This window comes from Hypoxylon fragiforme (assembly GCF_022984875.1).
Source record: "Hypoxylon fragiforme strain CBS 206.31 chromosome Unknown GGS25scaffold_9, whole genome shotgun sequence".
NCBI lineage: Eukaryota > Fungi > Ascomycota > Sordariomycetes > Xylariales > Hypoxylaceae > Hypoxylon > Hypoxylon fragiforme.
The window spans coordinates 721,813-743,610 of record NW_026054764.1 but is presented as its reverse complement, the minus strand read 5'-3'; the positions used below and the strand labels follow the sequence as shown (position 1 = coordinate 743,610).

Below are 21,798 nucleotides of genomic sequence, written 5' to 3'. Positions count from 1 at the left end.
TCATCAATGATGGGTAAGAGGTAAATCGAGTAGTCTGTAGTTGGCCAGATCGAGAAAGCTTCCGAGGCTCCGAGTTCGCTGTGCCATTGAAACGGTCACTTGTTGCAGAATTGCTTGTCCAGAATCCTCAGGCAAAGTCGACATCTTACCCAGGAAGAGGGTAAAGGGGGGATAGATACATGTGACTAGGTATATAACTAGGTAAGTATGGACGGCTACTGGGTGAGAGTGACTCTGAGTGAGTACCCCCTGTTGCTCTTCCCCGGTAGAAATAATAGACGCCGGCAAAAAGATCGGTAATAAATTGCCCGCTGCAGGGCTTATATAATCATTAGTACCATTTACTAGTCTCCTAAGTAGGGTTTCGGATTGCACAAGTGCAAAAGTGCACTAAACAGTTCTAAACAGTTCTAAACCTGCACTTTTCAGATCAGTGTAGCACTTTTCGGGCCGGAAATATTCCGGACCCATATATTTGTGATTTGGGACCCATATTTCAGATATGAATTCAGTTAATTCCTGATAAATATCTTGGTTGAATATTGTATCAAACTTGATTTTTTGCTTTTTTGTAGCCGTAATATTATTCTAGGTTTGAGCCTTTTCGCGTGTCTCTAAGAGGCATATCGTGATAGTCAGAAAGTAATTCGTAATATCGTAGCGACAGCAAGCTTGGTATTATATCCCCTAAGCATTATGGATTCAATCATTGGATTGAAGCTTGAGTGTAAGTTATTGTGGTGATAGTAACGGTAGTACACTAGTAATGTTTTGGGAAAAGTGGGGAAAAGTGTAAAGTGTAAAGTGCTGTTTTAAACAGCACTTTACACTATTCAGCACTATTCCGAAAAGTGCTACACTTTAGAAACCCTACTCCTAAGTAAGGTAGCATTGGATGATCGCTTGGGTCTGGTGTTAGTGCTGTGGGTAATATGTATGATATCCATAGCCTAGAGCTCGGCAGAGCCTCAGGCCGTTTTCCTAAATCACGATGTGTTTAGGTAGCAAGCAAGCATGTAGTATGTAGCTCGAGATCTATAAAAGGGGGAGGATTGGCGTCAATTTAACGAAGCCTTGGAAGATGTTGACATTCTAGCGTCCATGGGTACTAGCTTACCTGGGTATGTAGGTATTAAATATACCGTATTGAACCATACTAATGGACAGCCTACCTACCTACTAGGTACCTACCTACCTACAGCCTACAATATGTACTATTCGTTGTTTTCATCTCCATCATAGCTATGTTGGTCGATCATGTCTGCCCTATTCGCCGATCATAAGCCATTGATTTGATTTGGCACCGTGGCGATGAAGAACAAAAAGCATAGCGTGGCAACGACAAAGCCAGAGATTCCACAAAAAGCGTTCTGGTCCAACCGCTAGCTGGTTTTGTTTCACTTGAGATGAGCCTGGCAAGAAAAGGCTGACTGTACACACCGTCAAACTAATATCCCTTATTAACGACAGGACTGAATAGTCAAGAGCGGTGTGCTAACGTATAGACTCGAAATATTTCTGGTCAAGCCATTGAGGCCCCGAGCCCTAGGGCAATGAAGATGGATACCAGACCAAGGATGAAAGCCTAGGGCCTATACCAACATTTAGGATACGAAACGATCCGCGCGCAAATGACAGGTTACGACGATGTTTGTCGTTATTATAGAAGCTTACGGGTGCTGTTTTTCATACTTTCGTAATATAATCTGTAAGCCATCAGCATTCGACCGACTAAAACAGCACCATATTTGTCTGAGAATTCGATGTTCTATCTATTCTTTAAAGATAAACCTTGGTCATGAATTGGAGTGTTGAATGTAGGATAGATGCAGAGGCTTGACATGTGGTATCGATGAGTGATAGTAAATTGGGGAAAAAAAAATCTAAAATCCAAAAGGAATTTTTGATAAAGAAAAAAAAATGATGATGACGCCTTCGTCTTCATCTGGTTCGATTCCATCTCGCTAATCTAGTTGATGGATTGAACATTGGCATTGCTACTAGGTAATGTCTCCTTCGATTGTACATGCATAGTAGAAACCTTGATCATATCGAGGAAATGATCCTCGAAGCTAATGAAGTAAGGAACTTGTTCTAATCGATATGAATCAAAATATGACTCAGCAGCTGCTCAATTGTTTCAAATTGAAGGCTGTCAGATGAGTGCCCAGGTGGTGGTCATGGGATGAGTCTAGTATCTATTTAAGAGAATTATGCATTAAATGTGCATTAACCGTGCATTTAAAGAAGATTACTGATCTTTCTTCAAGTGGCCCGTGACAGATAGACCCCGCCACATTCCAGAAAATTCAAGGTTCAATCAATCATCGATGTTTCAAAATGTTCCACGGTTCTTTCTTTTGAAAGGATTTGATGCTTAAGAATACGCCTACAGCACGTGATACACTTGTACATAGTACAAGCCTGATAGCACTGCATCAGCCACCAAAGCCTTATCTTCCAATCAGCAGCTAGTTTAACCTTTTCACGGAGGCCAACGGGTGATCGCATGCCATTCCTCCGAAGGTCTTCAAAGTTCAAACCTTCTTTCTACATTTAATTATCTTCACCTTTTCTACCATAGAATCATTCGCCTTCACAACTCCCACCCCCCATCTCACCTCCCTACGCTGGGCATGATGTTGCCCTCATCGGTGCGGCGGGTTGTCTCTGCTGCACCTCAATCATCCCTTTTCTCCAGCCTCGGACATACCACCGCTCGTACGCCCGCCGCCTTTCTTGTCTGCAATCCAAACAGCCTGCAGCGACGACGCTATTCCTCCTCAAAACCCTCCAGCCCTAACGACTCCCCGAAAGGCATTTCAGATGGCCAAGTGACAGCTTCGCCATCCCAGCCTACGAAACAACCTGGCGAGAAGCGAAGGCGCAAGACCAAAGAAATCAATGACCTTCAAAAACTTCCTAGCGTTCCCAGCACGCAACATGTACCACAAGAAGGTTCGTGTAAAATGCATTACTATGCACTATTTGCCATTAAAAATGCAAGTCCATGTATTGACTTTATAAATAGCTCTAGCCTTGTCGACCTTCTTCTCGCTGCATCGGCCCATGTCTGTAACCCACAGCTTCCCGAAAACGATCACAGATGATGCGTTTGCCCAAATATTTGCCTCTCGCTCAAAGAGTAGCAAATACAACGATGTCATGTCAACCCTCTCAAGAACTGTCGATGAGCTTGAAGAGCCTATGCAGAATATGAGCCTTGACAACCAAAGCGCCAGCGAGATTATCGCGGATGCTAGCGGTGAACAACTGCACAAGATCGAGTTGAAATACCCTGACGGCACCGAATCGAGTGTTTACGTCCAGCTCAACACCATGTCTGGCCAGTTTTTACCATTCCGACCGCCACCATTCCCGCAACCTGGAAACGCAACCGCGACTTCGGCTAAAGCCGAGCAAGCGGTGGACAAAGCACCGCAACGCCGTATTTACAAGGCTATGTTTACGATTGAGGAGTCAGCCGATGCGGACGGCCAGGTTCAAATCACGGCACACAGTCCAAAAATAGTTGATGAAGCACCTACACCACGCAGTTTCATCGAACGCATGGCTATTCGCCAGACTCGATGGCGTGATGAAGTTCGCGGACAGAACCCCAATATGATGGCCATCAGTGTGCGACGACAAAGAAAACTAAAAATGAAGAAGAAGAAGTATAAGAAGCTGATGAAGCGAACACGAACGGAGCGACGGAAGCTCGATCGTGTTTAAATCCAGTATAGTTCCCTTGTACATAAAACCAGAACCCAATGACCTAGGGCCAACGTGCCCGCACACGCGAATCTGGGGAATAAGGCGGGTTATCATCATGCGGTGTATAGGTCGGATTATTTGGGTCATTTCTTCTCTGGGGTTTCTTCCTCCTAGTTAGATCATATCATGCCTATCCGGTTTCTCTTGAAAGCATCACATCTGTAAATACGCCACTACGGCGATATCCCAATCCAATCTCATTTTTTTCCTCACGACTCAACTCATTATGCACTATCCTAACTAGGTACTTCAGTGATGTATTGGCTTTTCAACCATCAGTTCGATTAATGAAAAAACGACCTCAGCAGCGGCAAGTGCCGTTGTTTGACCAGCTGTATCGTAGATCGGTGCCACCTCTACGACATCCGCACCGATGACATCAAGGCCATTCAAACCATCAAGGATTGTGAGCAGTTCTCTCGACGACCAGCCTCCAGGCTCCGGCGTTCCTGTCGCTATAAATCAATCAGTATCTCATATTTCGCTCATCACCTACGGTGGATGTGTGCTCATTGCAACGACTTACCTGGCGCAAATGCGGGATCGAGGACGTCGATGTCCACACTAATGTAGACCTTTGAATCCGCAACGCGCTTCTTGATCTGAGAAATCACACCCTCGGTGCCAATCTTGTCTAGGTCGCGAGCCCTGACAATAGAGAAGCCACAGTCGATGTCGTTTCTCAAGTCGCCTTTCCTTCGCAGGAGGGGCGCTCGTATGCCGGCGTGGATCGAGGAGTTGCGGATCAAGCCCTGGTGAGGTCTGTTAATGCGAGTGCCACTAGCGGATTTGGATGAATAGGTTGCAAACTCACTTCTTCGTGTGCAATGTGCAAGAATGTTCCGTGATTCAGCCCTCTTGAAGGTTTTAATTCAGCATCCTAGGTTACTCAACGCCCATTTTCAAACTTACGCATAATCCGAGATTCCACCCCCTAGAACAGCAGGATCCCAAGTATCTAACCCACATCCACATTAGCTCCAGCCTCTTTCGGGGGAACGAGAGGGGGGAAGGGGTGCCAACCGATATGACTGTCGAAATGGATCACCGAGACCTGGCCCCAGTGCTTGTACGTCGACCTGAGAGCAGAGAGCGTGGTGGTATGGTCGCCACCCAGCGTGATGATCCTCGGGTGTGCCGAATTGCTTTCATTCGAGGCCTTTCGTCCGGAAACAACCTACGGTACTCTCTGTAAGCCCCTCTCGTTACGGCTCGGGATAATCATGTAAGATAGTAAATGAAGGCAGCTTAACTTTATGCGCTTTGTCCAGCTGCGCCAGAGCTATGTTGTTGTCCAGCCAGGTGAGTGGCACGTCGCCGCAGTCTACGATGGTGGCCCATGACTGGAGGGGGTTTCTCCCTAATAAATAAATTAGATTTCGCCCCCTTTTTTTTTCGTCATGATTTCATAGTTGGAGTGTTTACCAGTATATACGCTCCATGCAAAGTCTTCCGCCTTTCTTTCACTCCCGATCCTGATGCTTCGCGGGCCGTACCGAGCCCCTGGTCTAGCCGTGACCCCCTATTCAGTAACGCATTAGCCACACACCATACCTACAGTACATGTACATCATACTACCCATGCATTAGGTAGGAACGTAGGTCAGTATGGAATAGATGCTAACCGTGTCAAACGGCGCCCCCAAAATCGCAATATCGTACTTCTTCCCCTCGGCTTCGCTGTCCGAGAGGCAGTTGAGATAGGGAAGGTTCGCGTATGTGGCCAAGCCATTGAATTGACTTCCGGTCACGATGTCTATGTTGTCGTTCACGTTTGGGATTGAGTTTTGGCCAGGAGGGAAAACGGGCTTCTGGGGGAATTCCCACGCGATGGCACAAGTGACGCCGAGTATAATTATGAGGGGGCGTGCTAAGTGCATGATGGTCAAAGTTCATCTAATTTTCATCTGATTCACCGAACGTTCAAGTCTGTTACATTTACATGATGCATACCTATGCACATACACTTTATATGTATACTTTATATACATCTGCATATCAAGTAAGTACATATGGCAATGTCTACTTAGGATGTATGTCTCTTATCTCTTTATGAGGGGTACTACACATGATGCATATACTAGTAGATTACACTAATATGCATGTTGAAAGGTTCCCTCGTAATCTCCAATATCAGTCATCCAATGTTGTCACTTTACGTAAATATCTGCGGTAATCAATATGAATATTCAGTAAAAAGTAGTAGGAGAAACTGAGGCTGTTCCTGACAATTGAGTCCTCAAGGAACGTTGAACCTTATTCTCGGGAAGGCACTGTCAGTGAGTTCAATTGGATATTACGGTCAATCAAGGCCTTTAATTCAATCACCTTCTCATTTTATTTGTACAACTTCGTCTTAAACAAAACATCAACCATACTACTACTACCCAGGTATGTAGGTAGGTTAGTTATCAATGATATAATCCCTTGTTATTATTTATATATAACATAGTATATATTTCATTCCACCCCTTTTGCCCTTTCTCTCTGTATGCATTATTAGATACCAGTACGCATTTCACCATCTCGAACCAGCCAAGCTTGTTAATTCAGCATCCGACATACGCTCACTTCTCTTTGTTACTCAAGTGGCATTTTGATACGTTTTAGAGCCTGACTACAATGGACTCCCCCCTTACGAGGTCCGGCTCACGGGTCGAGATTTTCCCAACCAAGATAGACTCAGATCCTAATATTGAGCCCGACGATGAAAGTGGTGATGAACATGCTTCCCTCAACTTCGCAATCCCGTCAGTGCACGAGCTCCAACACACCGTTCGCTATACTCTGGGCTAGTGGCAGGAGGAATACTTCTACTGTGGCCTCTGTCTCATAACAGCTGGCTTTCTTATCACCATCATGTACTTGTTTGACGGCATGCTTGAACCCGAATGGAACGACAGCCTCAAACTAAGTACCATTATCATTGCTGTCATGAGTTGTTTTCGTCTCGCCCTCAAGGCAGTAGTTCAGACGTGCATCAGCCAAGGTGCCTGGATCTGGGTGTCCGGCTTCCGCAAGGGGAAAGTTGAAGCTCGATTGGAAGACTTCAAAATGTTCGACGAAGCCGCAACGGGGTTATACGGAAGTTTAGTTTTACTATGGCGCTTGAAAGGGAGGTGAGTCTCAAGATCAGGCCAACAGACTTCAATGGTACCTACAGATGCTCAGTTGATCCGTAGGCACTTGGCCTGTGTCGGGGCCGTCATCATGATACTCGCCCAAGGCTTCGAGACCTTTTCTTCGGAGATGATTGGGTTCAGCAACAAGCCAGTACCGCTTACACACAGGTCCAGCATGGTCGGCTCGCCTGCCCCAGCGCCACCAAGGGCTGAGACATGGCACAACATCGTTCCAAGGGGCAAAGGTAGCGCTTTGTTCTATTCACCTTCATAAGTTGAGATATAATACTAATGGAAGTTAGAACTATTTCTAGGCCTTTCTACTAAGGCAGCTATATATGATGGCGTCATGGCCAGCAGTATGCTGACTATCCCTTTACCCTGCTCAACGGGTCACTGCATGTGGCCTCCTTTTCCCACCATAGCTGTCTGTGGAAATTGCACGGAGTCCATTTTTAGAACTTCGTGCGACTTGCACAATGGATGTACATACACGATGCCCACGGGTACCTCTGTAACCAAACCAAATGGGGACGTGTCCGATTTCGACTTCATTGTTGCCCCATCCAATGGCTCAATACACACTTTTAATTCTGATGATCGAGCTTTATTCTCCGTCTTCGACATAATCTCCGTATCACAGACGGCTGGAAAGGCGAGAGTTGAAAGCCATGAATGTGCATTGTGGTTTTGCCTCGAAAGCCTTAATGCCACCGTAACGAATGGCGTGCAAGACAGCGCGGTTATCGCACACTGGCCAAAAACCAAGTACTCTCCAGAGACAAACGGACATTTCGATGAACTTACTTTCGTCGATATCCCACCGGAACTCCACGTACATAACAAAACCCGATATACCATTCCTGTAGACTCTGTTCATGCGTTACGGGGGTTTATGGATTCTTTAATGACGGGCCACGCTTCGAGCATCGGGGGGGTGGTTAAGTACTCATCTGATTGGATTGAAGCCATTCACAGCACAACCTCGGATCTAGATAACTGGATAGCAAGATTATCCCTGAGCATGACCAACAACATTCGACAAAGTGGCAGTCTCAGCGACAGGCAATCATTCAAATACAGTGGTACCGCATTCATTGCAGCCTCCCACGTAAAAGTCAATTGGTACTGGGTAATCTACCCGTTGACTCTCATGGTCTTGGCTTTCTGTTATCTCGGTAAGGATAGTCCATAACATGGATCCAATTAAATCTCTGTAAGGCGTATGCTAAAACTGGATAGCACAAACGGTCTAGAGAACCTCGAGAGACCAAGTATGCGCTTGGAAGGGCGACTCTTTACCCTTACTGTTCTGTCATGTGCAACAAAGTATCGAAGCTCAAGTTGGCAATGGAATGGAAGTCCCGGAGGGCTTAAATGCTCACATCGGCCGAGTCGAGGTTGAATTGGTCCGCGAGGATGACGGCCAATGGCTATTCAGAGAGCCGATCAACAATTAATGTTTAACCTGATATTACCTGGCTGGTCTCGTTATCCCTAATAATCTCTTATGCCTGACCTTTCCCCCCCTTTCACCTAGGTAGTTAGTTGTCTCTGAGCTTAATAACTGATATGGATTACTAGGACCGGAAACGTCCCGTTCTATTCTAAGGGTTCCCCGTATTTGGCACATGTGCGTCGAATGAGAAACGGACCTTTCTAAAGGCTTAATAAAATGCACACCAACGCCAATTCTTCCTTCAAGTCTCCCAACCTGCGAGGCTCGTCATGTCATATATAAAGCCAAGGAGGCAATTATAGCCACATAAAGAGCAGTCAACAAACCGGAAGATGACGATAATGCAATAGCACCACCTTCATCATTGCTTGTTCCATTGCTCATAGTGTCGAGTGAGGCCCTCGCAGGCCCCATGGTTTTGACACATGACATGGAAGCATCGACGCCAGTAATCACACTCCCACTACTTGCGTTGTAAAAGACAGTGATGATGGGAGTGATTGCCCATAAGGCTTTCTCGATATCACTGATTAAGTCGCTCGCCTAATTGACTGAATGTTAGGCTACCTACTAGGCAGAACTTGGGCAATAATTGAAGCATTGAGGGATGAAGAAGTGACATACAGGAGTAGCCTGCTGGCGTATTAGCGCTAGGTCGTCCTGCTTCGGGGTCACAGGCCAGCAATTCGCGGATGAGTTCTGCTGCGCAGTGATAGGCCGTGGCGCTCCATCTCCAGTTAGAGCTAAAGTAATGGCCATATGTTAGTTGTGCTGATGGGCTATCTCCTATAGGTAGGTATTCAGCTTCGAGCCCCGAACTTACCGACAGCGGTAAAATTGCTCCACAATCCTTGCGAGACCGGGAGGCACGCCTCGTCATTACTCTTTTCCAAGTCGCTATGCAGTTTCTCGCAAGTATTCTCAACGGTGACTCCAACGCTGGCATTTCTGAGGTATCCCTCGACCAGAGTCGTAGCCCGCGAGACGAGCGCATCCACGCACGAGGCGCCCATGGCATCCGCACATGTTCCCTGGGAGGTGCCGTTGAGCTCACCACCGAACGTGATGGAGCTGGAAGCGCCGTGCATAAAGACGGCGCATCCGCCGGTAGACGCGTTCAGCTGCGGCTGCAGCGACGGCGGCGAGCCTAGGTAGAAGGAGCTGATAAAGGCTCGTGAATCGCCGGCGCTGGCGACGGTGAAGGCCTTGACCCACGAGATGCCCGCAAGCGTCGCGCTGTTGGTGCCGTTGCTGTCACCACTACCAAGGGGCACGCGCGTCAGCCCGACGGACGAAAAAGATCCAGTGTCTGCGATGGTGCAGTTGTCATTGACGTTGTCCGTCGCCGCGGGACACTCGAGGTCGACGCATCCGACGATGGTCTGACTGAGGTCTTGCGCGATCGCAGTGGCTGCGAAAGCGAAAGCGAGAAGAGTGGTGCGGAGGTCCCTCATGTCGGTATTATTATTTACGTGGGAGTTTTGAAAGGACTAGGGGGGTGAAGGGGGTGGGATCGGACAGGGAAAGGAGCGACACTCTGAACAAGATATATATAGGTATATGTCCTAGGGCTACAAGAAGATGGCAAACAAAGGCTGTCTCGTATTTATGTATGCCGCCGATCCCGTGTCCCTACCAAGCAAGCACCTGGGCGCCTGGACAGGTAAGGCTATATATACTATACTGCCAGGTTCGCGATAAAGAAATTGGGGGAAGACGGGAAATCTGGGATATGGGATGGGATGGGGAAGAAGAAGGACATGAATAAGAGAAGATTGTTATAATTACCTACGCTAACTAGGGAGCTGGTCATTGACGCTTTTTCCAAGGGAAAGGGGTGATCCCAAGTCAAAGCCTTAACAACAGCGGCAAACGACGGTCTACCCCAGGAAAGGCATCATGTGGGAATAGAGTGAACTAGGTACCTAGTATAGGTATACAACATAGCCCAATCCAATGGAATGGAATTCGAGGTTATCTCGGCTCGTGGCTCCCATGCTCCCAGCGTCTCTGGCGGCTTGCTGGGTGGGTGCATGCATGCATGCCTACAATCAAATGTCGCCAGTAGATAGGTACATGTAGGCAGGCTCCAGGCTTCATTGACCACCAACATATTTAATACCTAGCTAGGTATGTATATAGGTAATAGTCAACGCGACAGCCGAAAAAAAAGCTGCATGAGCGCACGTATGTAAACGTAAGGGAGCTTCTCAACATTGAATGAAGTATTGTTGTTGGTAACTAACCTTCAAGGTTGATTGATACCTACCTTGATGCATGCTCCCAGGTTCTTGGTAGGGATCCCCCCCCCCCCCTTTTTTTTTTGTGTTAGGGGGGTTTGACAAATGCAGGCAGGCACCCAGAACCTGATGATGTAAGGGCGCTTGAAGTTGAGTTGGGGCTTAACTTATTGTAATTACATTTATTGTATTGTACTTGTACGTATGTAGTAATCAGCGATAGCCGCGGCGCTGTGTGTGTGTGTGTGTGTTACGTGAAATGGAATTAGATAATAACTACCTAACCTAGCTAACTAACATTGAACTTAACTAATAGAGAGAGATTTGGATGCTGATTATTAGTATTAGGTACATACCTACCTTGCCTACTTATGTATTTCCTATAACTTATATGAGATGTAAATTACGTAGGTAGGTAATAGTAGTTAAAGTGCAAAAGAAAAAAAAGAAAAAAAAAGCGATATTCAACCCATAACTATTGATCTGATTTGATCAGGTGTTCTATAATTAGAACCCTAAACCCCTAACTAAACCCCTCAAACCCCAAGTCCCAAGTCCCAAGTCCCAGTCCCTCCCCCTGAAAGAAAGAAAAGACATCAAAGAATAAAGCCGGGGAGTTTTCCAATCTCTTGGCATTGTGGCAGAGTCCGCCGCGCCAACTAACGACTGTTAGTTATGTGCGCAGATCGTTGCCATGTGAAACACATGAGTCTTCTTTTGCGCCTCGAAAAGGGTATAAGGCTGGCTTCTTGCATGAAAGAATACTACCTGGGTACCTAGTATTATGGTATGTGGGTAATATGTATATGAGTAGTTAAGGGTTGTCCAGCTCAAGCTTTCTTGCCAATCTAAATCTAACGTGCGTGATCCTGTTCGAAATCTAGGAACACTAATAGTAGTGAATCGCGAACCCTGGCCCCCCTGCACCTATCTTGCTCAACCCCCCCCCCCCCCCCCCCCCCTCTCCCCCCTTTTCTTTCTTCTATTTTTTTTTCCCATCTAACCCTATCTCGTGTTAAACATGGGATAGACCTTCCCGAGACGGCAATGAGCTGTTGCATTCGGTGATGGAGGCTGAGTTGAAGCCTTGAACACTCCCATCCCCCTGGCCAGACTTTAGCCTCAATCGTGCACGTTCTTCATGCGTGCCTACACGTGTAGAGATAGAGATCAGATGTAGATAGTGTAGAGATGCAGGTACCCACCCGCTTGCCTGCTTACGAGACGTCTCGTCGCTGATCCTGTACGTAATCATGCGAGATACCTCGATGGGCTGTTATCAGAGTTACAGTAATTACACCTGGGCATGTATAGAGTAAGTATTGATGATACATTGGGGCTTTGAAAATTCTTTTCTTTTCTCTTGCGTAAGAGTTGTATATGCGGTATAGTCCCGCTGCCCGCATGAAATCTTGGATCCCTTTTGGGTGCCCAGGTGGTTTTGTGGCCAGGGTTGGTTTCTCGTGTCTAGATAGATGGATTACTAGGTCGAGAAGTGCAATTCGGGAGAGATGGGGGCGAGGAAGTGAATAGTCCTAAGTTGGATCTTGAATACCTACCTAGGTAGGTATATAAAACCCTCCTCCCTGGGCTTGTTCGAATAATGATCAGTTCGGCATCAGACCAGACGCTTTCGCTGAGTTGTTGAAGTCTAGGATCCAACTAATACATTCGTTACACGTTGAATATCTCACACTCGTTTTTGAGAAATCACATACACTCTTTTTTATACTTCTTAACGATTTCAACGTTTCTATCACTCTTTTTTAGAAACACGCACAATGGCAGGAGTCATCGAGGCCATCGGGGTGATCTCAGGTGTTCTGGGGATCCTCCAGTTCGGCGTTGACAACTTCCCCGAGCAGAAGGCCGTCGGGTCTTCGGTGAGGGTTACCGTGGGCCTCGACACCCAGGGCGGTCTTGACAATGCCGGAGGCGATCTTCCAGACGTCCGGCTGTTCAACGAGGCCGGTGACTTCATCGGCATCGAGACCGATCCTGGGAAGGTCGAGGATGGGGGCTTCGGCGATATCACAATAGACCATAAGGGGGACTCCACCCAGCAGCCGACCTATGCATTGTTCTCGGCCAACAAGGATGCCATATGCATTGCATATGTCTCTATCACTTGGCCGAGCAACGAAAAGTACTCTTGGGTTGGCGACTGGGGACACGAGTGTGGCGGATCCTGGTAAGTTAACGATTCATCCTAAGCCACTGGGCGAGAAAAAGAAACATTCGTGCTAAAACCCTACTTAAAGGTACTACTCCAACGTCTACATCAAGGGCGGCAACAGAAAACCCGACTGCCTCTGGATCGACGGCAACAACGACCAGCCGCAGTCGGGGTTCCAAGTGCACTGGCCGGAGTTCGTAGAGAAGCAAGACGAGACCCTGCCGACCGACGCGGCCGAGCAGAAGCAGAAGCGTGACTTCCTGTGCAACCAGGGGCCCCCTTTCAAGATGTACCAGTACACCGACGTCAAGGACCCCAAGACCATCACCCACTGGACTCTTAGCAACAAGAACAAGCGGGAGACGGCCATCTCCTACGCTCCATCAGAGAATCCTGTCTCCGCCCGGTTCCGGCACAGTCAAGAGGGCATCAAGTATCGGAGGGCGAACGGGACGGACGACACCAGCGCCAGCGCCAACCCTCACACGAACCGGCTAGTCATGAGCAAGAGCGCGCAGCACTCGGCAGAGGGGCTCTGTCAGAGCGACACATCGGTCGGACCAGACTTCGTCAACGTGGCGGACGGCACGTTCTGCCGGATGAGCGACAAGACGCTGTTCTCGGTGTGCGACGGCGCCAAGACCGTGGACAACTGCTTCAATACGGACCTGCAGCAGCTAGTTGTCAATGGTGCTGTGACGAGAGATAAGGCGTACAGCTCTGTTCTTGACTGGACTTTAGATGATTAAGTTTTGGTTTGTCATGTCGGTTTCATTGGTTGACTGGTTGACTTGGAAAGGGGGGGAGTTGGCTGTATTATTATTTCCTAGGTAGGGATGTGGATGGATGGATGGGTTGACGAATGGATGTCTCATGGCGCTTTGGATAATTATAGGGGGCGTGGCGTGCATCAGTAGGGGTCTCGAGGGGGGTTTCATAGTAATGTCACCAACTTTTCTGGATATGGGGTTCGTACTCATATCCATCATTACCATAAAGATTTAGACCTACCTAAGTATGCTGCATGGTGAATAACTTCGGTTTTGTCCCGTCTGTGGGGTAGGTATTCAGGTGTGCGAGCAGCATATGAGAAAAGAAGAAACCTCATTTCGGTCCCACCAATGAATCTGTCCATAGTATATTTGTACGTTAATGCCACGGAACATCTCTGTAGATAGACAGGCCGTAGGAGCTTTCAGGATACAGTAAATCCAGTTGATGTTGGACTTAGACAGAAGAGCCTAAGGTTAGTTAGTTATTGAACTTCCGGGCATTCCAATTATGTCACCGGACCCTAAATGCCCTAACCTTAGCAGATGACTAAAATTTGTTAGCGCCCTTCTATCGCCTTTTTCTCGGGGAAACTACGCCCGCAAAGACCCCGCCTGCGCACAAGTCTATATAGTTTCCGCTAAGAATCAATTTGGTATCAATTGCCCATTGGCCCAGTGGTAAAGGCGTCTGACTGTTAGTAAAAGCAGTAAAATCAGAAGATCCCTGGTTCGACCCCAGGATGGGCAGTTACTTTTTGGCTTTTTTTTTTACATCTCGTCCCTAGCACGACCAAGCCCGTTGGATGTTACTAAAGAAATTTTATTAGCACTGGCCAAGTTCCAATGCCAAATATGTTCCTTTTATCCCATACTAATGGCGTTGTTCACCATTGCCAAACGGGGATAAGTATGTATATAAGACCCGTTGGCTGGTCACATTTTCCGACCAAGCTAGTCGAAGGTATGTAGGTATGTTTGTTTGGTGGTTTGAATGAGCTGTATAATATGTACGTACGTTTACTGGGTACACCTACCTAGGTATGCATGCCCCTTGATAGGAACCTTAAGTTCAGGTCAGGAGGACATCTTGTATATGTAGGGGCCTACCCCAAACATTGTGGACAGCTGCCTGCCTTTCTCTCTCTCAGTATCAATAAAGTGCTTTCAGCCCCTTTTCTTGTATTATCAATCAATTCAAGTAGTCAAGCTCAGATCATGTAAGTAAACGAACAGTGTGGGAAGGTTAACGATGCAGTATCTGGCATCACATGGATGAAAATGTGGCTTTCATGCTCGGCTTTATGAGTAAGCATATCTAAGGTTACATAGAAGGTAGGATACTATGCGGGTAGCCTAGCCATACGGTCTGGAACCTACACAAGCCTTCGACCCTATTGGAACGAACTATGCCGGCATGCTACAATGAGACGTAACAAGTCAATGCCGTCGCGGAGATATGACGTTCACCGAAGATGGCTTATAAATCAGTAGCGGGTCTCGAGATACTCTTCATGACGGGTAAAGCGAATTGTCGTGCATCGAGGTCTATTTGCTCAAATAAACGTTAACTGATTCGAGGAGTATTGGGCCATATCGCCACCTTCATCATGACGGAATCATCAAATGGATCACAGAAGCTTGGAACCCACAACTCCAAGCTTACAATGAGCCCCGGGTCCCTGGTAGTGGTGACGGGCGTCAATGGCTTTGTTGGGAGTCATATCGCGGACCAGCTATTGCAGTATGGATATCGTGTTCGTGGTACTGTCCGAAGTATTTCCAAGAACCAATGGGTGAAACCCCTTTTTGAGCAGAAATATGGACCAGGCAAGTTTGAATTGTTGGAGGTGTCAGATATGGTACAAAATGGCGCATTCGACGAAGCTGCCAAGGGGGCGTCCGGCTTCGTGCACTGTGCGGCACCGATAATGGACACCACCGATCCTCACGTCACTGTTCCTGTTGCTGTGGACAGCACAATTCGGTTTCTAGAGTCGGCTGCGAAGGAGCCGATGATTAAGAGGGTGGTCTTAACGTCCTCTTCGGGGGCATGCACATATTTTGTTCCCAACAAGGTTTTCACGGTCGACTCGGACACCTGGAATGAAGCTTCGGTCGAAAAGGCATACGGGCTACCACCTCCTGATGTGAAGGAACGCCTCAGAGACGTTTACTTCGCAAGCAAAACCAAAGCCGAGCAGGCAGCATGGCAATGGATGCGGGAGCATCAGCCCGCCTTTGCACTGAACACAGTGATTCCCAGTGCCAACTTCGGAGCGTCCATTGACCCGGTCAACCAAGGCTACCGGACTACGGGATTGTGGATCCCGGCCCTACTCGAAATGGGGGAAGGCCTGAGAATGAAGGATTTTCCGGGCCTAATACCACAGTACTACGTTAACGTGCGCGATGATGCCACATTGCACGTCGCAGCGCTAGTGTATCCCGATGTGCAGGGCGAGAGGCTATTCGCCTTTGCATATCCTTATGATTGGAATTCCATTTTGCACGGGCTGAGAACGGTATGCCCCGAGCGCAGATTTGGCGAGGATGTCTCTGATGTGCCTAAAGACCAGAGCAAGGTGGCGAATGAAAGGGCCGAAGAATTACTCAAGAGATGTACAGGCCATGGATGGACGAGCCTCGACCAGAGTATTAAGGAGAACACAGAAGGATTGGTATTAACATAAAGTACATACCTAAGCCATTAATTAGGAGGATGTACTCTAGAGCTAGCTTAGGCATACTACCTTGAAAGCGTAAAGGGGGGACTTTTGCATGTAAGTGGCGTGGGCATCGGGGAAAAGGTGACCCTGAGAAAATTCGAGAAAATTAAGAAAATTGGTGATGGAACGAAATGAAATTGACCGAGTTGACAAAGAAATGTACCTTTTCAAACAGTTGTCAGTCACGTGGTCGGTATTTGGCGTCCCGTTCTTACATCTATGCGTGCCGCGTAACTTCCCAAGTTCTAGGTTGGGAAGCATCATTTATAAATCATGTACGGGAAAGCTTGTTAGCCTGGAAAGCTTAAGCTGAACGTAAAATCTATTCCCCTCTGTGAACATGGAAGGGTAAGTGGGGGGAGGGGAGGGGAGGGAAAGAGGGATATGGGACCTAGATGGCGTCACTCGAAACGTTGTTTGTAATTTGTCATACAATATTGAATGGAGTCGACCTACCTAAGGTAAAGGTAGGTACCTAGGTAGATATCAAGGTATCTTATGCCTTCAATATTCATAGCTTCTACAGCCTACTGTGATATATAAAGTGCCTCTTATATCCCCTCAATAATTGATTTGTTTTCTGCTAAACAAACAAATCATTCTACCTTATACCACCAATTCCACCCTGATCACTTATACAACACTCGACCAATAATCGCAAAATGGCTCCCAAGATCTTCCTGTAAGTGCAGTACCTCAAGCATGGAGAACAGTTTATAGAACGACCCGGAAGCTAACCTTATTTTCCACAACAGTACTGGTGCAACTGGTACGTTCTGCTTAGACACCCCGTAGAGCACCCCTCACCCGTTTACATGCTAAAACATTAGGGAAACTGCAGGTTATATCGGCGGCGATGCCCTCTACTCGCTAAACAAAGCCCACCCGGAGTACGAGTACACTCTACTCATCCGGAATGAGGAGCGCGGAAAACCAGTCGCCGCCGCCTACCCCAATGCCCGCTTAGTCTACGGCACACTCGATGACACCGACGTTATTGAGAAAGAAGCCGCCGCAGCGGATGTTGTAGTTCGTATGTTTGACACCCCTCTTAAATAAGAGTCAACCATATAGTTATATATATAACTGTAATTGGGATATACTAACCTCAGTATAGACACAGCTGACTCGGCGGATAACGTCCCGTCCGCAAAGGCCATCGCCAAAGGTCTTGCGGCGGGGCACTCGGCCGAAAAGCCGGGCTACTGGATCCACCTCTGCGGAACGGGCATCCTGACCTGGTACGATGCGGACCACAAGCGGTACGGGCAGGCCCCTTTGCCAGAGCAGCGATACCACGACATCGACGACATCGAGCGCATCGTCTCGCTGCCTGACAGCGCCATCCACCGGAACGTGGACAAGATCGTGCTCGGCGCGAACACAGCGTCGCCCGCCGTGAAGACGCTCATCGTCGGACCCCCCACCATCTACGGCACCGGCCGTGGGCCCGCCAACCAGCGCAGCATCCAGGTACCAGGGCTCATCGAGTACACCCTGACGAACGGGCACGCGCCCATCCAGGCCCCGGGCCTAACCGAGTGGGACAACGTGCACATCCACGACCTCGGCGCCTTCTTCGTCCTCGCCGTCGAGGCCGCGCTCGACCCCGCCAAGAACAGCAACCCCGAGATCTTCGGGCCAACCGCCTACTTCTTCCTCGAGAGCGGCGTGCACAAGTGGAGCGACGTCGCGCGCTGGGTCGCCGACGAGGCCGCCCGGCAGGGGCTCATCCCCAAGCCTGCCACCAAGGAAGTCGACGCCCCGCGCTACGGCGCCAACTCCAAGAGCGTCGCCGCGAGGGCGAGGAAGTATCTTGGCTGGGCGCCCAAGAGCCCCAGTCTGAAGGATGAGACTGAGGCGGCGGTGGCGTTTGAGGCGAAGAGGTTGGGACTAAAAGCTTGAAAGTCGAATTCGATTAGGAGCTCGGAGGAGAGGTTTTTAAGTTGGCTTGCTGCTGGTTTCGCTTTACGATGTTTTCAAGTTAGGTAGGTAGTTGTCATGCCAATTATTGGTAGGTTAGGTACCTAGCTAATCTATCATTCACGCCCATGACATGAATATCTATGCCTATCCCATAAGTGTACCAATCTGCTTTCATTCATTCATTTTCGTAACTTCATGCTCGTCTTGTAATCATCTAATCTATGCCTTCTTGCTAACATTAAAGCCCTTCTACCAACAAGAGGCATATATACTTATATACCCCGAGTAACTACTAGGTAGGCATTAGGCACCAAGGTATTCTGTTTCTCATTATCAAGGGTGTTCGATATCGAAATACACCTTGACTTCGATATCACTGGTTCCCCAAGAATCCAGCCCCATCTCCTTCCACGCAGTTTCGATATCGATGCTCAACACATGGGCGTCGGCTTCACTGACTCTGGCTGTGTGAGCAGGGATTGGCTCGTCCCTCATCGTAGCTATGAAATCTCGCTCGATCGACATATCGGGTAAACATGAGATGTACACACCTTTCAAAGTGGATTGGTTAGTTTTCTTTTATGAGGAACTGATCATTCATTGAAAAGCATATACGCATATTCAGGAAAAGGGAGGGAGAAGAAGAAGGCTTACCGAGGACTCCCAAGGCTTTAAGCCACGTGCTCAAAACCACCCTGCCGTTGTGTTGTAGCTCGGATCGGCTTGCCATGATAGCAGCTGCCCCTGTCATCTTCTCGATTAGACCTAGGTTAGCAACGTGGATTCCACCATTAGTCTCGCTGTCGAACCAGGTCACAGGGAAAGCGGTCAAGATGTCGTAGTCTCGCACGTCTAATTGCACGGGGATCACGGCGGTGGGATTGTCGGGCTTTAGAGCCGGGGTAACGAAGCCGCTGCGGTGGGCACGCACGACGTACATACTGGATTCAAGAACGCCGGGGAAGCGGGAGAGGGGGATGATCTCTCGCAAATATTGGCGAGAGGTATTAAAGACCCCTAGGATCGGCGTCCCAGTCACGGCCATCCCATTATAGCATCCGATTTTGAGTATGTTGGGTTCGTCGTAGCCGATATACGCATCTATGCTTTTACCTAGGACGCTAGGTCTGAAGATGACTGTCGTTCCTAGAGTTGTGGTCCCGGTGATTTGGTTGATAATTTCCAGGTTATGGTTCCCTGGGACGTCGGTGATGTAGATCGGTCCACCGCTTAGACAACGCGCAGCAGCATGGAAGCCCGCAAACTCGTGATCTGTTTGGAACATGTCCCAGTCCGGTAGAATATTTAGGTGCTGAGTTAATAGAGTGTTGTGGGCATTGGCGAAAATATGCCATGGATGCGAATCGGGAACATCGGGATAAAAGTCATCTGAATTTCGCGCAACCATGGCCGGCTTGTTGTGTGGTAATTGCTGGTGGAATAGGAGTTGTGGCGTCTGCGACATGCACGAGATAGCTTTGATGCTAAAGTATCTAAGGGCAGAGACCACCCAGCTGTCTAGATATGTTTCGGTGAGTTCTCGGCGATGCTTAGCAGAAATCCAAGTATCAACCATATACTGAACGTCAGCCTTGACGCTATCAATCCCACAATCAGACAAGAATTGGTAGAAATCGTTGTAAAACTGCCCCACGTCTTCTTTGGCAATAACAGTCATGGGCCCCTGGGCACTAGCATCTTGTCGATCGACTTGTATTGTTTTATACCTCTTGGCGAGGTCGCTGTCACTTGAGATGCCTCCCCAGTATCCTAGCAAAGCGTGCCAAACGGCCACATGTTTAATTCCAGGATGTTTTGATCGGATACGAGAAACTGTATCTTTGAGACCATGTGGGAATGCAGTAGGCTCTGCCTCGAATCCTTTCCAAGCATGCTGATATTGATCTCCACCTTGGTAATCAATGTCCTGCCAGTTATCGTCTATGATGAGACTGCTGATATTGATGTGGTTTTTCGCCAACGTCTCAATAGCGTGGATCACCTTCTCATCAGTGAGACGCTGTCCCAGGGCATTCCAAGTGCCTAGCTATATATTAGTCACAGCTGTTGAAAAGACATGGTTAATGGGTACATGGCTCACAATATCCTAGTCCGTCGTACCAATTCTCATTCCATTGAGCTTTCACATCATTACTCACAGTTTGGATATCCGGAGTCGAATTTCCATGATCACTTCCGGTAGTCAGAGGAATAGTACGTGCGTGGTACATTACAGCAGCCATGGCGCTTTCAAAGTTATGGCCTACAGCAGCCAGAACAAGACCGTCTGAATCGGTTTCGGCATCGTTGCGGATCTATATGTGAAGTGTAAGATGACGATAACCACACACAAGGAGAAGAAAGGATATACTCACATGCAATTGTACAGAGCCCGTATCCGAACTCCGAAGAAGAGTCATTACGTTGGCCACATCGCTGATCCCTAACAAGACAAGATGTTGTCCATTAAGGTTGAGAAAGGAACACATGACAGCATTCTTGTCGAGGCTGATCGTATCGCTACCATGCCTGGGACCTAGCCATGGCAAGGCGTGCCGAACTAGAGCAAAATATCTATAGTTAATTAGTGTCTTGATTCAACACTTTGTAACGAATGACTCACCGCATATAACCACATGGGGTTCCGAGTTCTATATTGTGATAAGTGGAACGGTCCTCCTCAGCTGGGCCAACGGTTGCAGTTATAGTCCAAAGTCGAGTATTAGGAGTCTGACTTGCTACGGGTTTAACTAACAAGTCTGGGTTGATTCCATGGATGAAATCTGAGAGACTTTGTTCAGTTCCATCCAAAGACTCCTCTTGGTTGATAATGACTACGCCATTAGTTACGCCTGATACGTTGTAAGACCACATCCACGGTTGATCATGGCTATTGCGGAATTTCAGAGTGAATTTTACGCGAGAGGAAGCGAAAAAAGGAGAACAGAAGTATAGGAGAGCGTTCGAAGAATTGATGGTTTGAAGTGACGGTGGACAATCACTACTGGGAAGGGGGGGTAAGATCTTCTCGGACCAATTATGATGGTCAAATGTATACCAAACAGCAACTTCCCAAGGGTCATTGGCGACATCTTTTCCCACTTCTAAAAGAGCGATTAAATGGAAATTTTGGTCTTTGAGCTGAGTGATCTGTCCGAGAGGTGGATAGCTTGATATGTGTGGCCCCATCTTGGTAACTGTAGCTGTATGTAGCTAGAGTTCGGGGGAGTAGAAGTTGAAGTCGATGTCGATATCGATGTCACATTCACCTTTGGATACAATCAGAAGTAAGTGAAGTTATTCATTCTATTAAGCCACGAATGATATGAAAGTAGAAACATGAGAAGACGAGGACTGAAAACAAAGACTTCAGTCAAGGAATGAAGTGGAAGATTAAATTAAGTTAACTTGAATTGAGTTTAATGTTATATCCATTGCACATGGCATGGCATGGCAGGTTCAACTGTCACTGGCAACTGTCACTGGTAAGTTCAACATTAAAGCCCAAGAGCATCCAATGTTCGTCGAATACCTGGCAAGTACAATAGGTACCTGGGTATTAATTCCCCACTGTATCCACCTGGATTCGAATAGCACCG

The 21,798-nt window shown here is 47.8% G+C and overlaps 8 protein-coding genes and 1 non-coding gene across 9 annotated transcripts; 6 read left to right on the top strand and 3 right to left on the bottom strand.

Moving 5' to 3' along the window:
- Positions 1-2,049: 2,049 nt before the first annotated feature.
- GGS25DRAFT_506338 (uncharacterized protein) lies at positions 2,050-4,326 on the top strand. The gene is made up of 2 exons (XM_049262299.1): positions 2,050-2,958; positions 3,032-4,326. Exons 1-2 carry the CDS (start codon positions 2,637-2,639, stop codon positions 3,733-3,735), a joined length of 1,026 nt encoding a protein of 341 aa, XP_049112871.1. The 5' UTR covers positions 2,050-2,636; the 3' UTR covers positions 3,736-4,326.
- GGS25DRAFT_525246 (arginase) lies at positions 4,027-5,657 on the bottom strand (the record flags this gene model as incomplete). Its single annotated transcript, XM_049264745.1, has 8 exons — positions 4,027-4,232; positions 4,304-4,529; positions 4,592-4,634; positions 4,690-4,735; positions 4,801-4,954; positions 5,031-5,137; positions 5,203-5,299; positions 5,403-5,657. 8 exons carry the CDS (start codon positions 5,655-5,657, stop codon positions 4,027-4,029), a joined length of 1,134 nt encoding a protein of 377 aa, XP_049112870.1.
- A 261-nt stretch (positions 5,658-5,918) lies between these two features.
- GGS25DRAFT_443188 (uncharacterized protein) lies at positions 5,919-8,390 on the top strand. The gene is made up of 4 exons (XM_049258760.1): positions 5,919-6,896; positions 6,960-7,144; positions 7,202-8,077; positions 8,142-8,390. The coding sequence occupies exons 1-4, from the start codon at positions 6,637-6,639 to the stop codon at positions 8,153-8,155; spliced, it is 1,335 nt and encodes a 444-aa protein (XP_049112869.1). The 5' UTR covers positions 5,919-6,636; the 3' UTR covers positions 8,156-8,390.
- Positions 8,391-8,599: 209 nt separating this feature from the next.
- Positions 8,600-9,812, bottom strand: GGS25DRAFT_525244 (uncharacterized protein; the record flags this gene model as incomplete). Its single annotated transcript, XM_049264744.1, has 4 exons — positions 8,600-8,613; positions 8,685-8,901; positions 8,983-9,101; positions 9,182-9,812. 4 exons carry the CDS (start codon positions 9,810-9,812, stop codon positions 8,600-8,602), a joined length of 981 nt encoding a protein of 326 aa, XP_049112868.1.
- Positions 9,813-12,073: 2,261 nt separating this feature from the next.
- On the top strand, positions 12,074-14,016 carry GGS25DRAFT_443123 (uncharacterized protein). Its single transcript, XM_049258759.1, has 3 exons — positions 12,074-12,161; positions 12,249-12,789; positions 12,860-14,016. The coding sequence occupies exons 2-3, from the start codon at positions 12,380-12,382 to the stop codon at positions 13,521-13,523; spliced, it is 1,074 nt and encodes a 357-aa protein (XP_049112867.1). The 5' UTR covers positions 12,074-12,161; positions 12,249-12,379; the 3' UTR covers positions 13,524-14,016.
- A 192-nt stretch (positions 14,017-14,208) lies between these two features.
- On the top strand, positions 14,209-14,295 carry GGS25DRAFT_t111. Its single transcript has one exon. It is a non-coding gene; the product is annotated as a tRNA-Asn (tRNA).
- Positions 14,296-14,532: 237 nt separating this feature from the next.
- GGS25DRAFT_443089 (aldehyde reductase) lies at positions 14,533-16,265 on the top strand. Its single transcript, XM_049258758.1, has one exon. It carries the CDS (start codon positions 15,155-15,157, stop codon positions 16,235-16,237), a length of 1,083 nt encoding a protein of 360 aa, XP_049112866.1. The 5' UTR covers positions 14,533-15,154; the 3' UTR covers positions 16,238-16,265.
- Positions 16,266-16,651: 386 nt separating this feature from the next.
- Positions 16,652-18,337, top strand: GGS25DRAFT_506306 (NAD(P)-binding protein). The gene is made up of 4 exons (XM_049262298.1): positions 16,652-16,955; positions 17,029-17,042; positions 17,115-17,306; positions 17,391-18,337. Exons 1-4 carry the CDS (start codon positions 16,936-16,938, stop codon positions 18,176-18,178), a joined length of 1,014 nt encoding a protein of 337 aa, XP_049112865.1. The 5' UTR covers positions 16,652-16,935; the 3' UTR covers positions 18,179-18,337.
- Positions 18,338-18,355: 18 nt separating this feature from the next.
- Positions 18,356-21,504, bottom strand: GGS25DRAFT_443040 (glycoside hydrolase family 36 protein). The gene is made up of 5 exons (XM_049258756.1): positions 20,823-21,504; positions 20,575-20,773; positions 20,301-20,514; positions 18,854-20,242; positions 18,356-18,750 (listed from the first exon to the last, which is right to left on the bottom strand). Exons 1-5 carry the CDS (start codon positions 21,386-21,388, stop codon positions 18,533-18,535), a joined length of 2,586 nt encoding a protein of 861 aa, XP_049112864.1. The 5' UTR covers positions 21,389-21,504; the 3' UTR covers positions 18,356-18,532.
- Positions 21,505-21,798: the final 294 nt, after the last annotated feature.

What these genes read in the sequence shown, in the direction of transcription:
- GGS25DRAFT_443089 (XM_049258758.1), top strand. Translation starts at nt 15,155, where the DNA reads ATGACGGAATCATCAAATGGATCACAGAAGCTTGGAACCCACAACTCC.
- GGS25DRAFT_443040 (XM_049258756.1), bottom strand. Translation starts at nt 21,388, where the DNA reads ATGGGGCCACACATATCAAGCTATCCACCTCTCGGACAGATCACTCAG. An exon ending in CGGGCTCTGTACAATTGCAT is followed by an intron (nt 20,515 to 20,574) that starts GTGAGTATATCC and finishes CTTCACATATAG; the next exon opens with ATCCGCAACGATGCCGAAAC. An exon ending in GTACGACGGACTAGGATATT is followed by an intron (nt 20,243 to 20,300) that starts GTGAGCCATGTA and finishes ATATATAGCTAG; the next exon opens with GCACTTGGAATGCCCTGGGA.
- GGS25DRAFT_443123 (XM_049258759.1), top strand. Translation starts at nt 12,380, where the DNA reads ATGGCAGGAGTCATCGAGGCCATCGGGGTGATCTCAGGTGTTCTGGGG. An exon ending in CACGAGTGTGGCGGATCCTG is followed by an intron (nt 12,790 to 12,859) that starts GTAAGTTAACGA and finishes CCCTACTTAAAG; the next exon opens with GTACTACTCCAACGTCTACA.
- GGS25DRAFT_506338 (XM_049262299.1), top strand. Translation starts at nt 2,637, where the DNA reads ATGATGTTGCCCTCATCGGTGCGGCGGGTTGTCTCTGCTGCACCTCAA. An exon ending in GCAACATGTACCACAAGAAG is followed by an intron (nt 2,959 to 3,031) that starts GTTCGTGTAAAA and finishes CTTTATAAATAG; the next exon opens with CTCTAGCCTTGTCGACCTTC.
- GGS25DRAFT_506306 (XM_049262298.1), top strand. Translation starts at nt 16,936, where the DNA reads ATGGCTCCCAAGATCTTCCT. An exon ending in CGCAGCGGATGTTGTAGTTC is followed by an intron (nt 17,307 to 17,390) that starts GTATGTTTGACA and finishes ACCTCAGTATAG; the next exon opens with ACACAGCTGACTCGGCGGAT.
- GGS25DRAFT_443188 (XM_049258760.1), top strand. Translation starts at nt 6,637, where the DNA reads ATGTACTTGTTTGACGGCATGCTTGAACCCGAATGGAACGACAGCCTC. An exon ending in CTATGGCGCTTGAAAGGGAG is followed by an intron (nt 6,897 to 6,959) that starts GTGAGTCTCAAG and finishes GTTGATCCGTAG; the next exon opens with GCACTTGGCCTGTGTCGGGG. An exon ending in CATCGTTCCAAGGGGCAAAG is followed by an intron (nt 7,145 to 7,201) that starts GTAGCGCTTTGT and finishes AATGGAAGTTAG; the next exon opens with AACTATTTCTAGGCCTTTCT.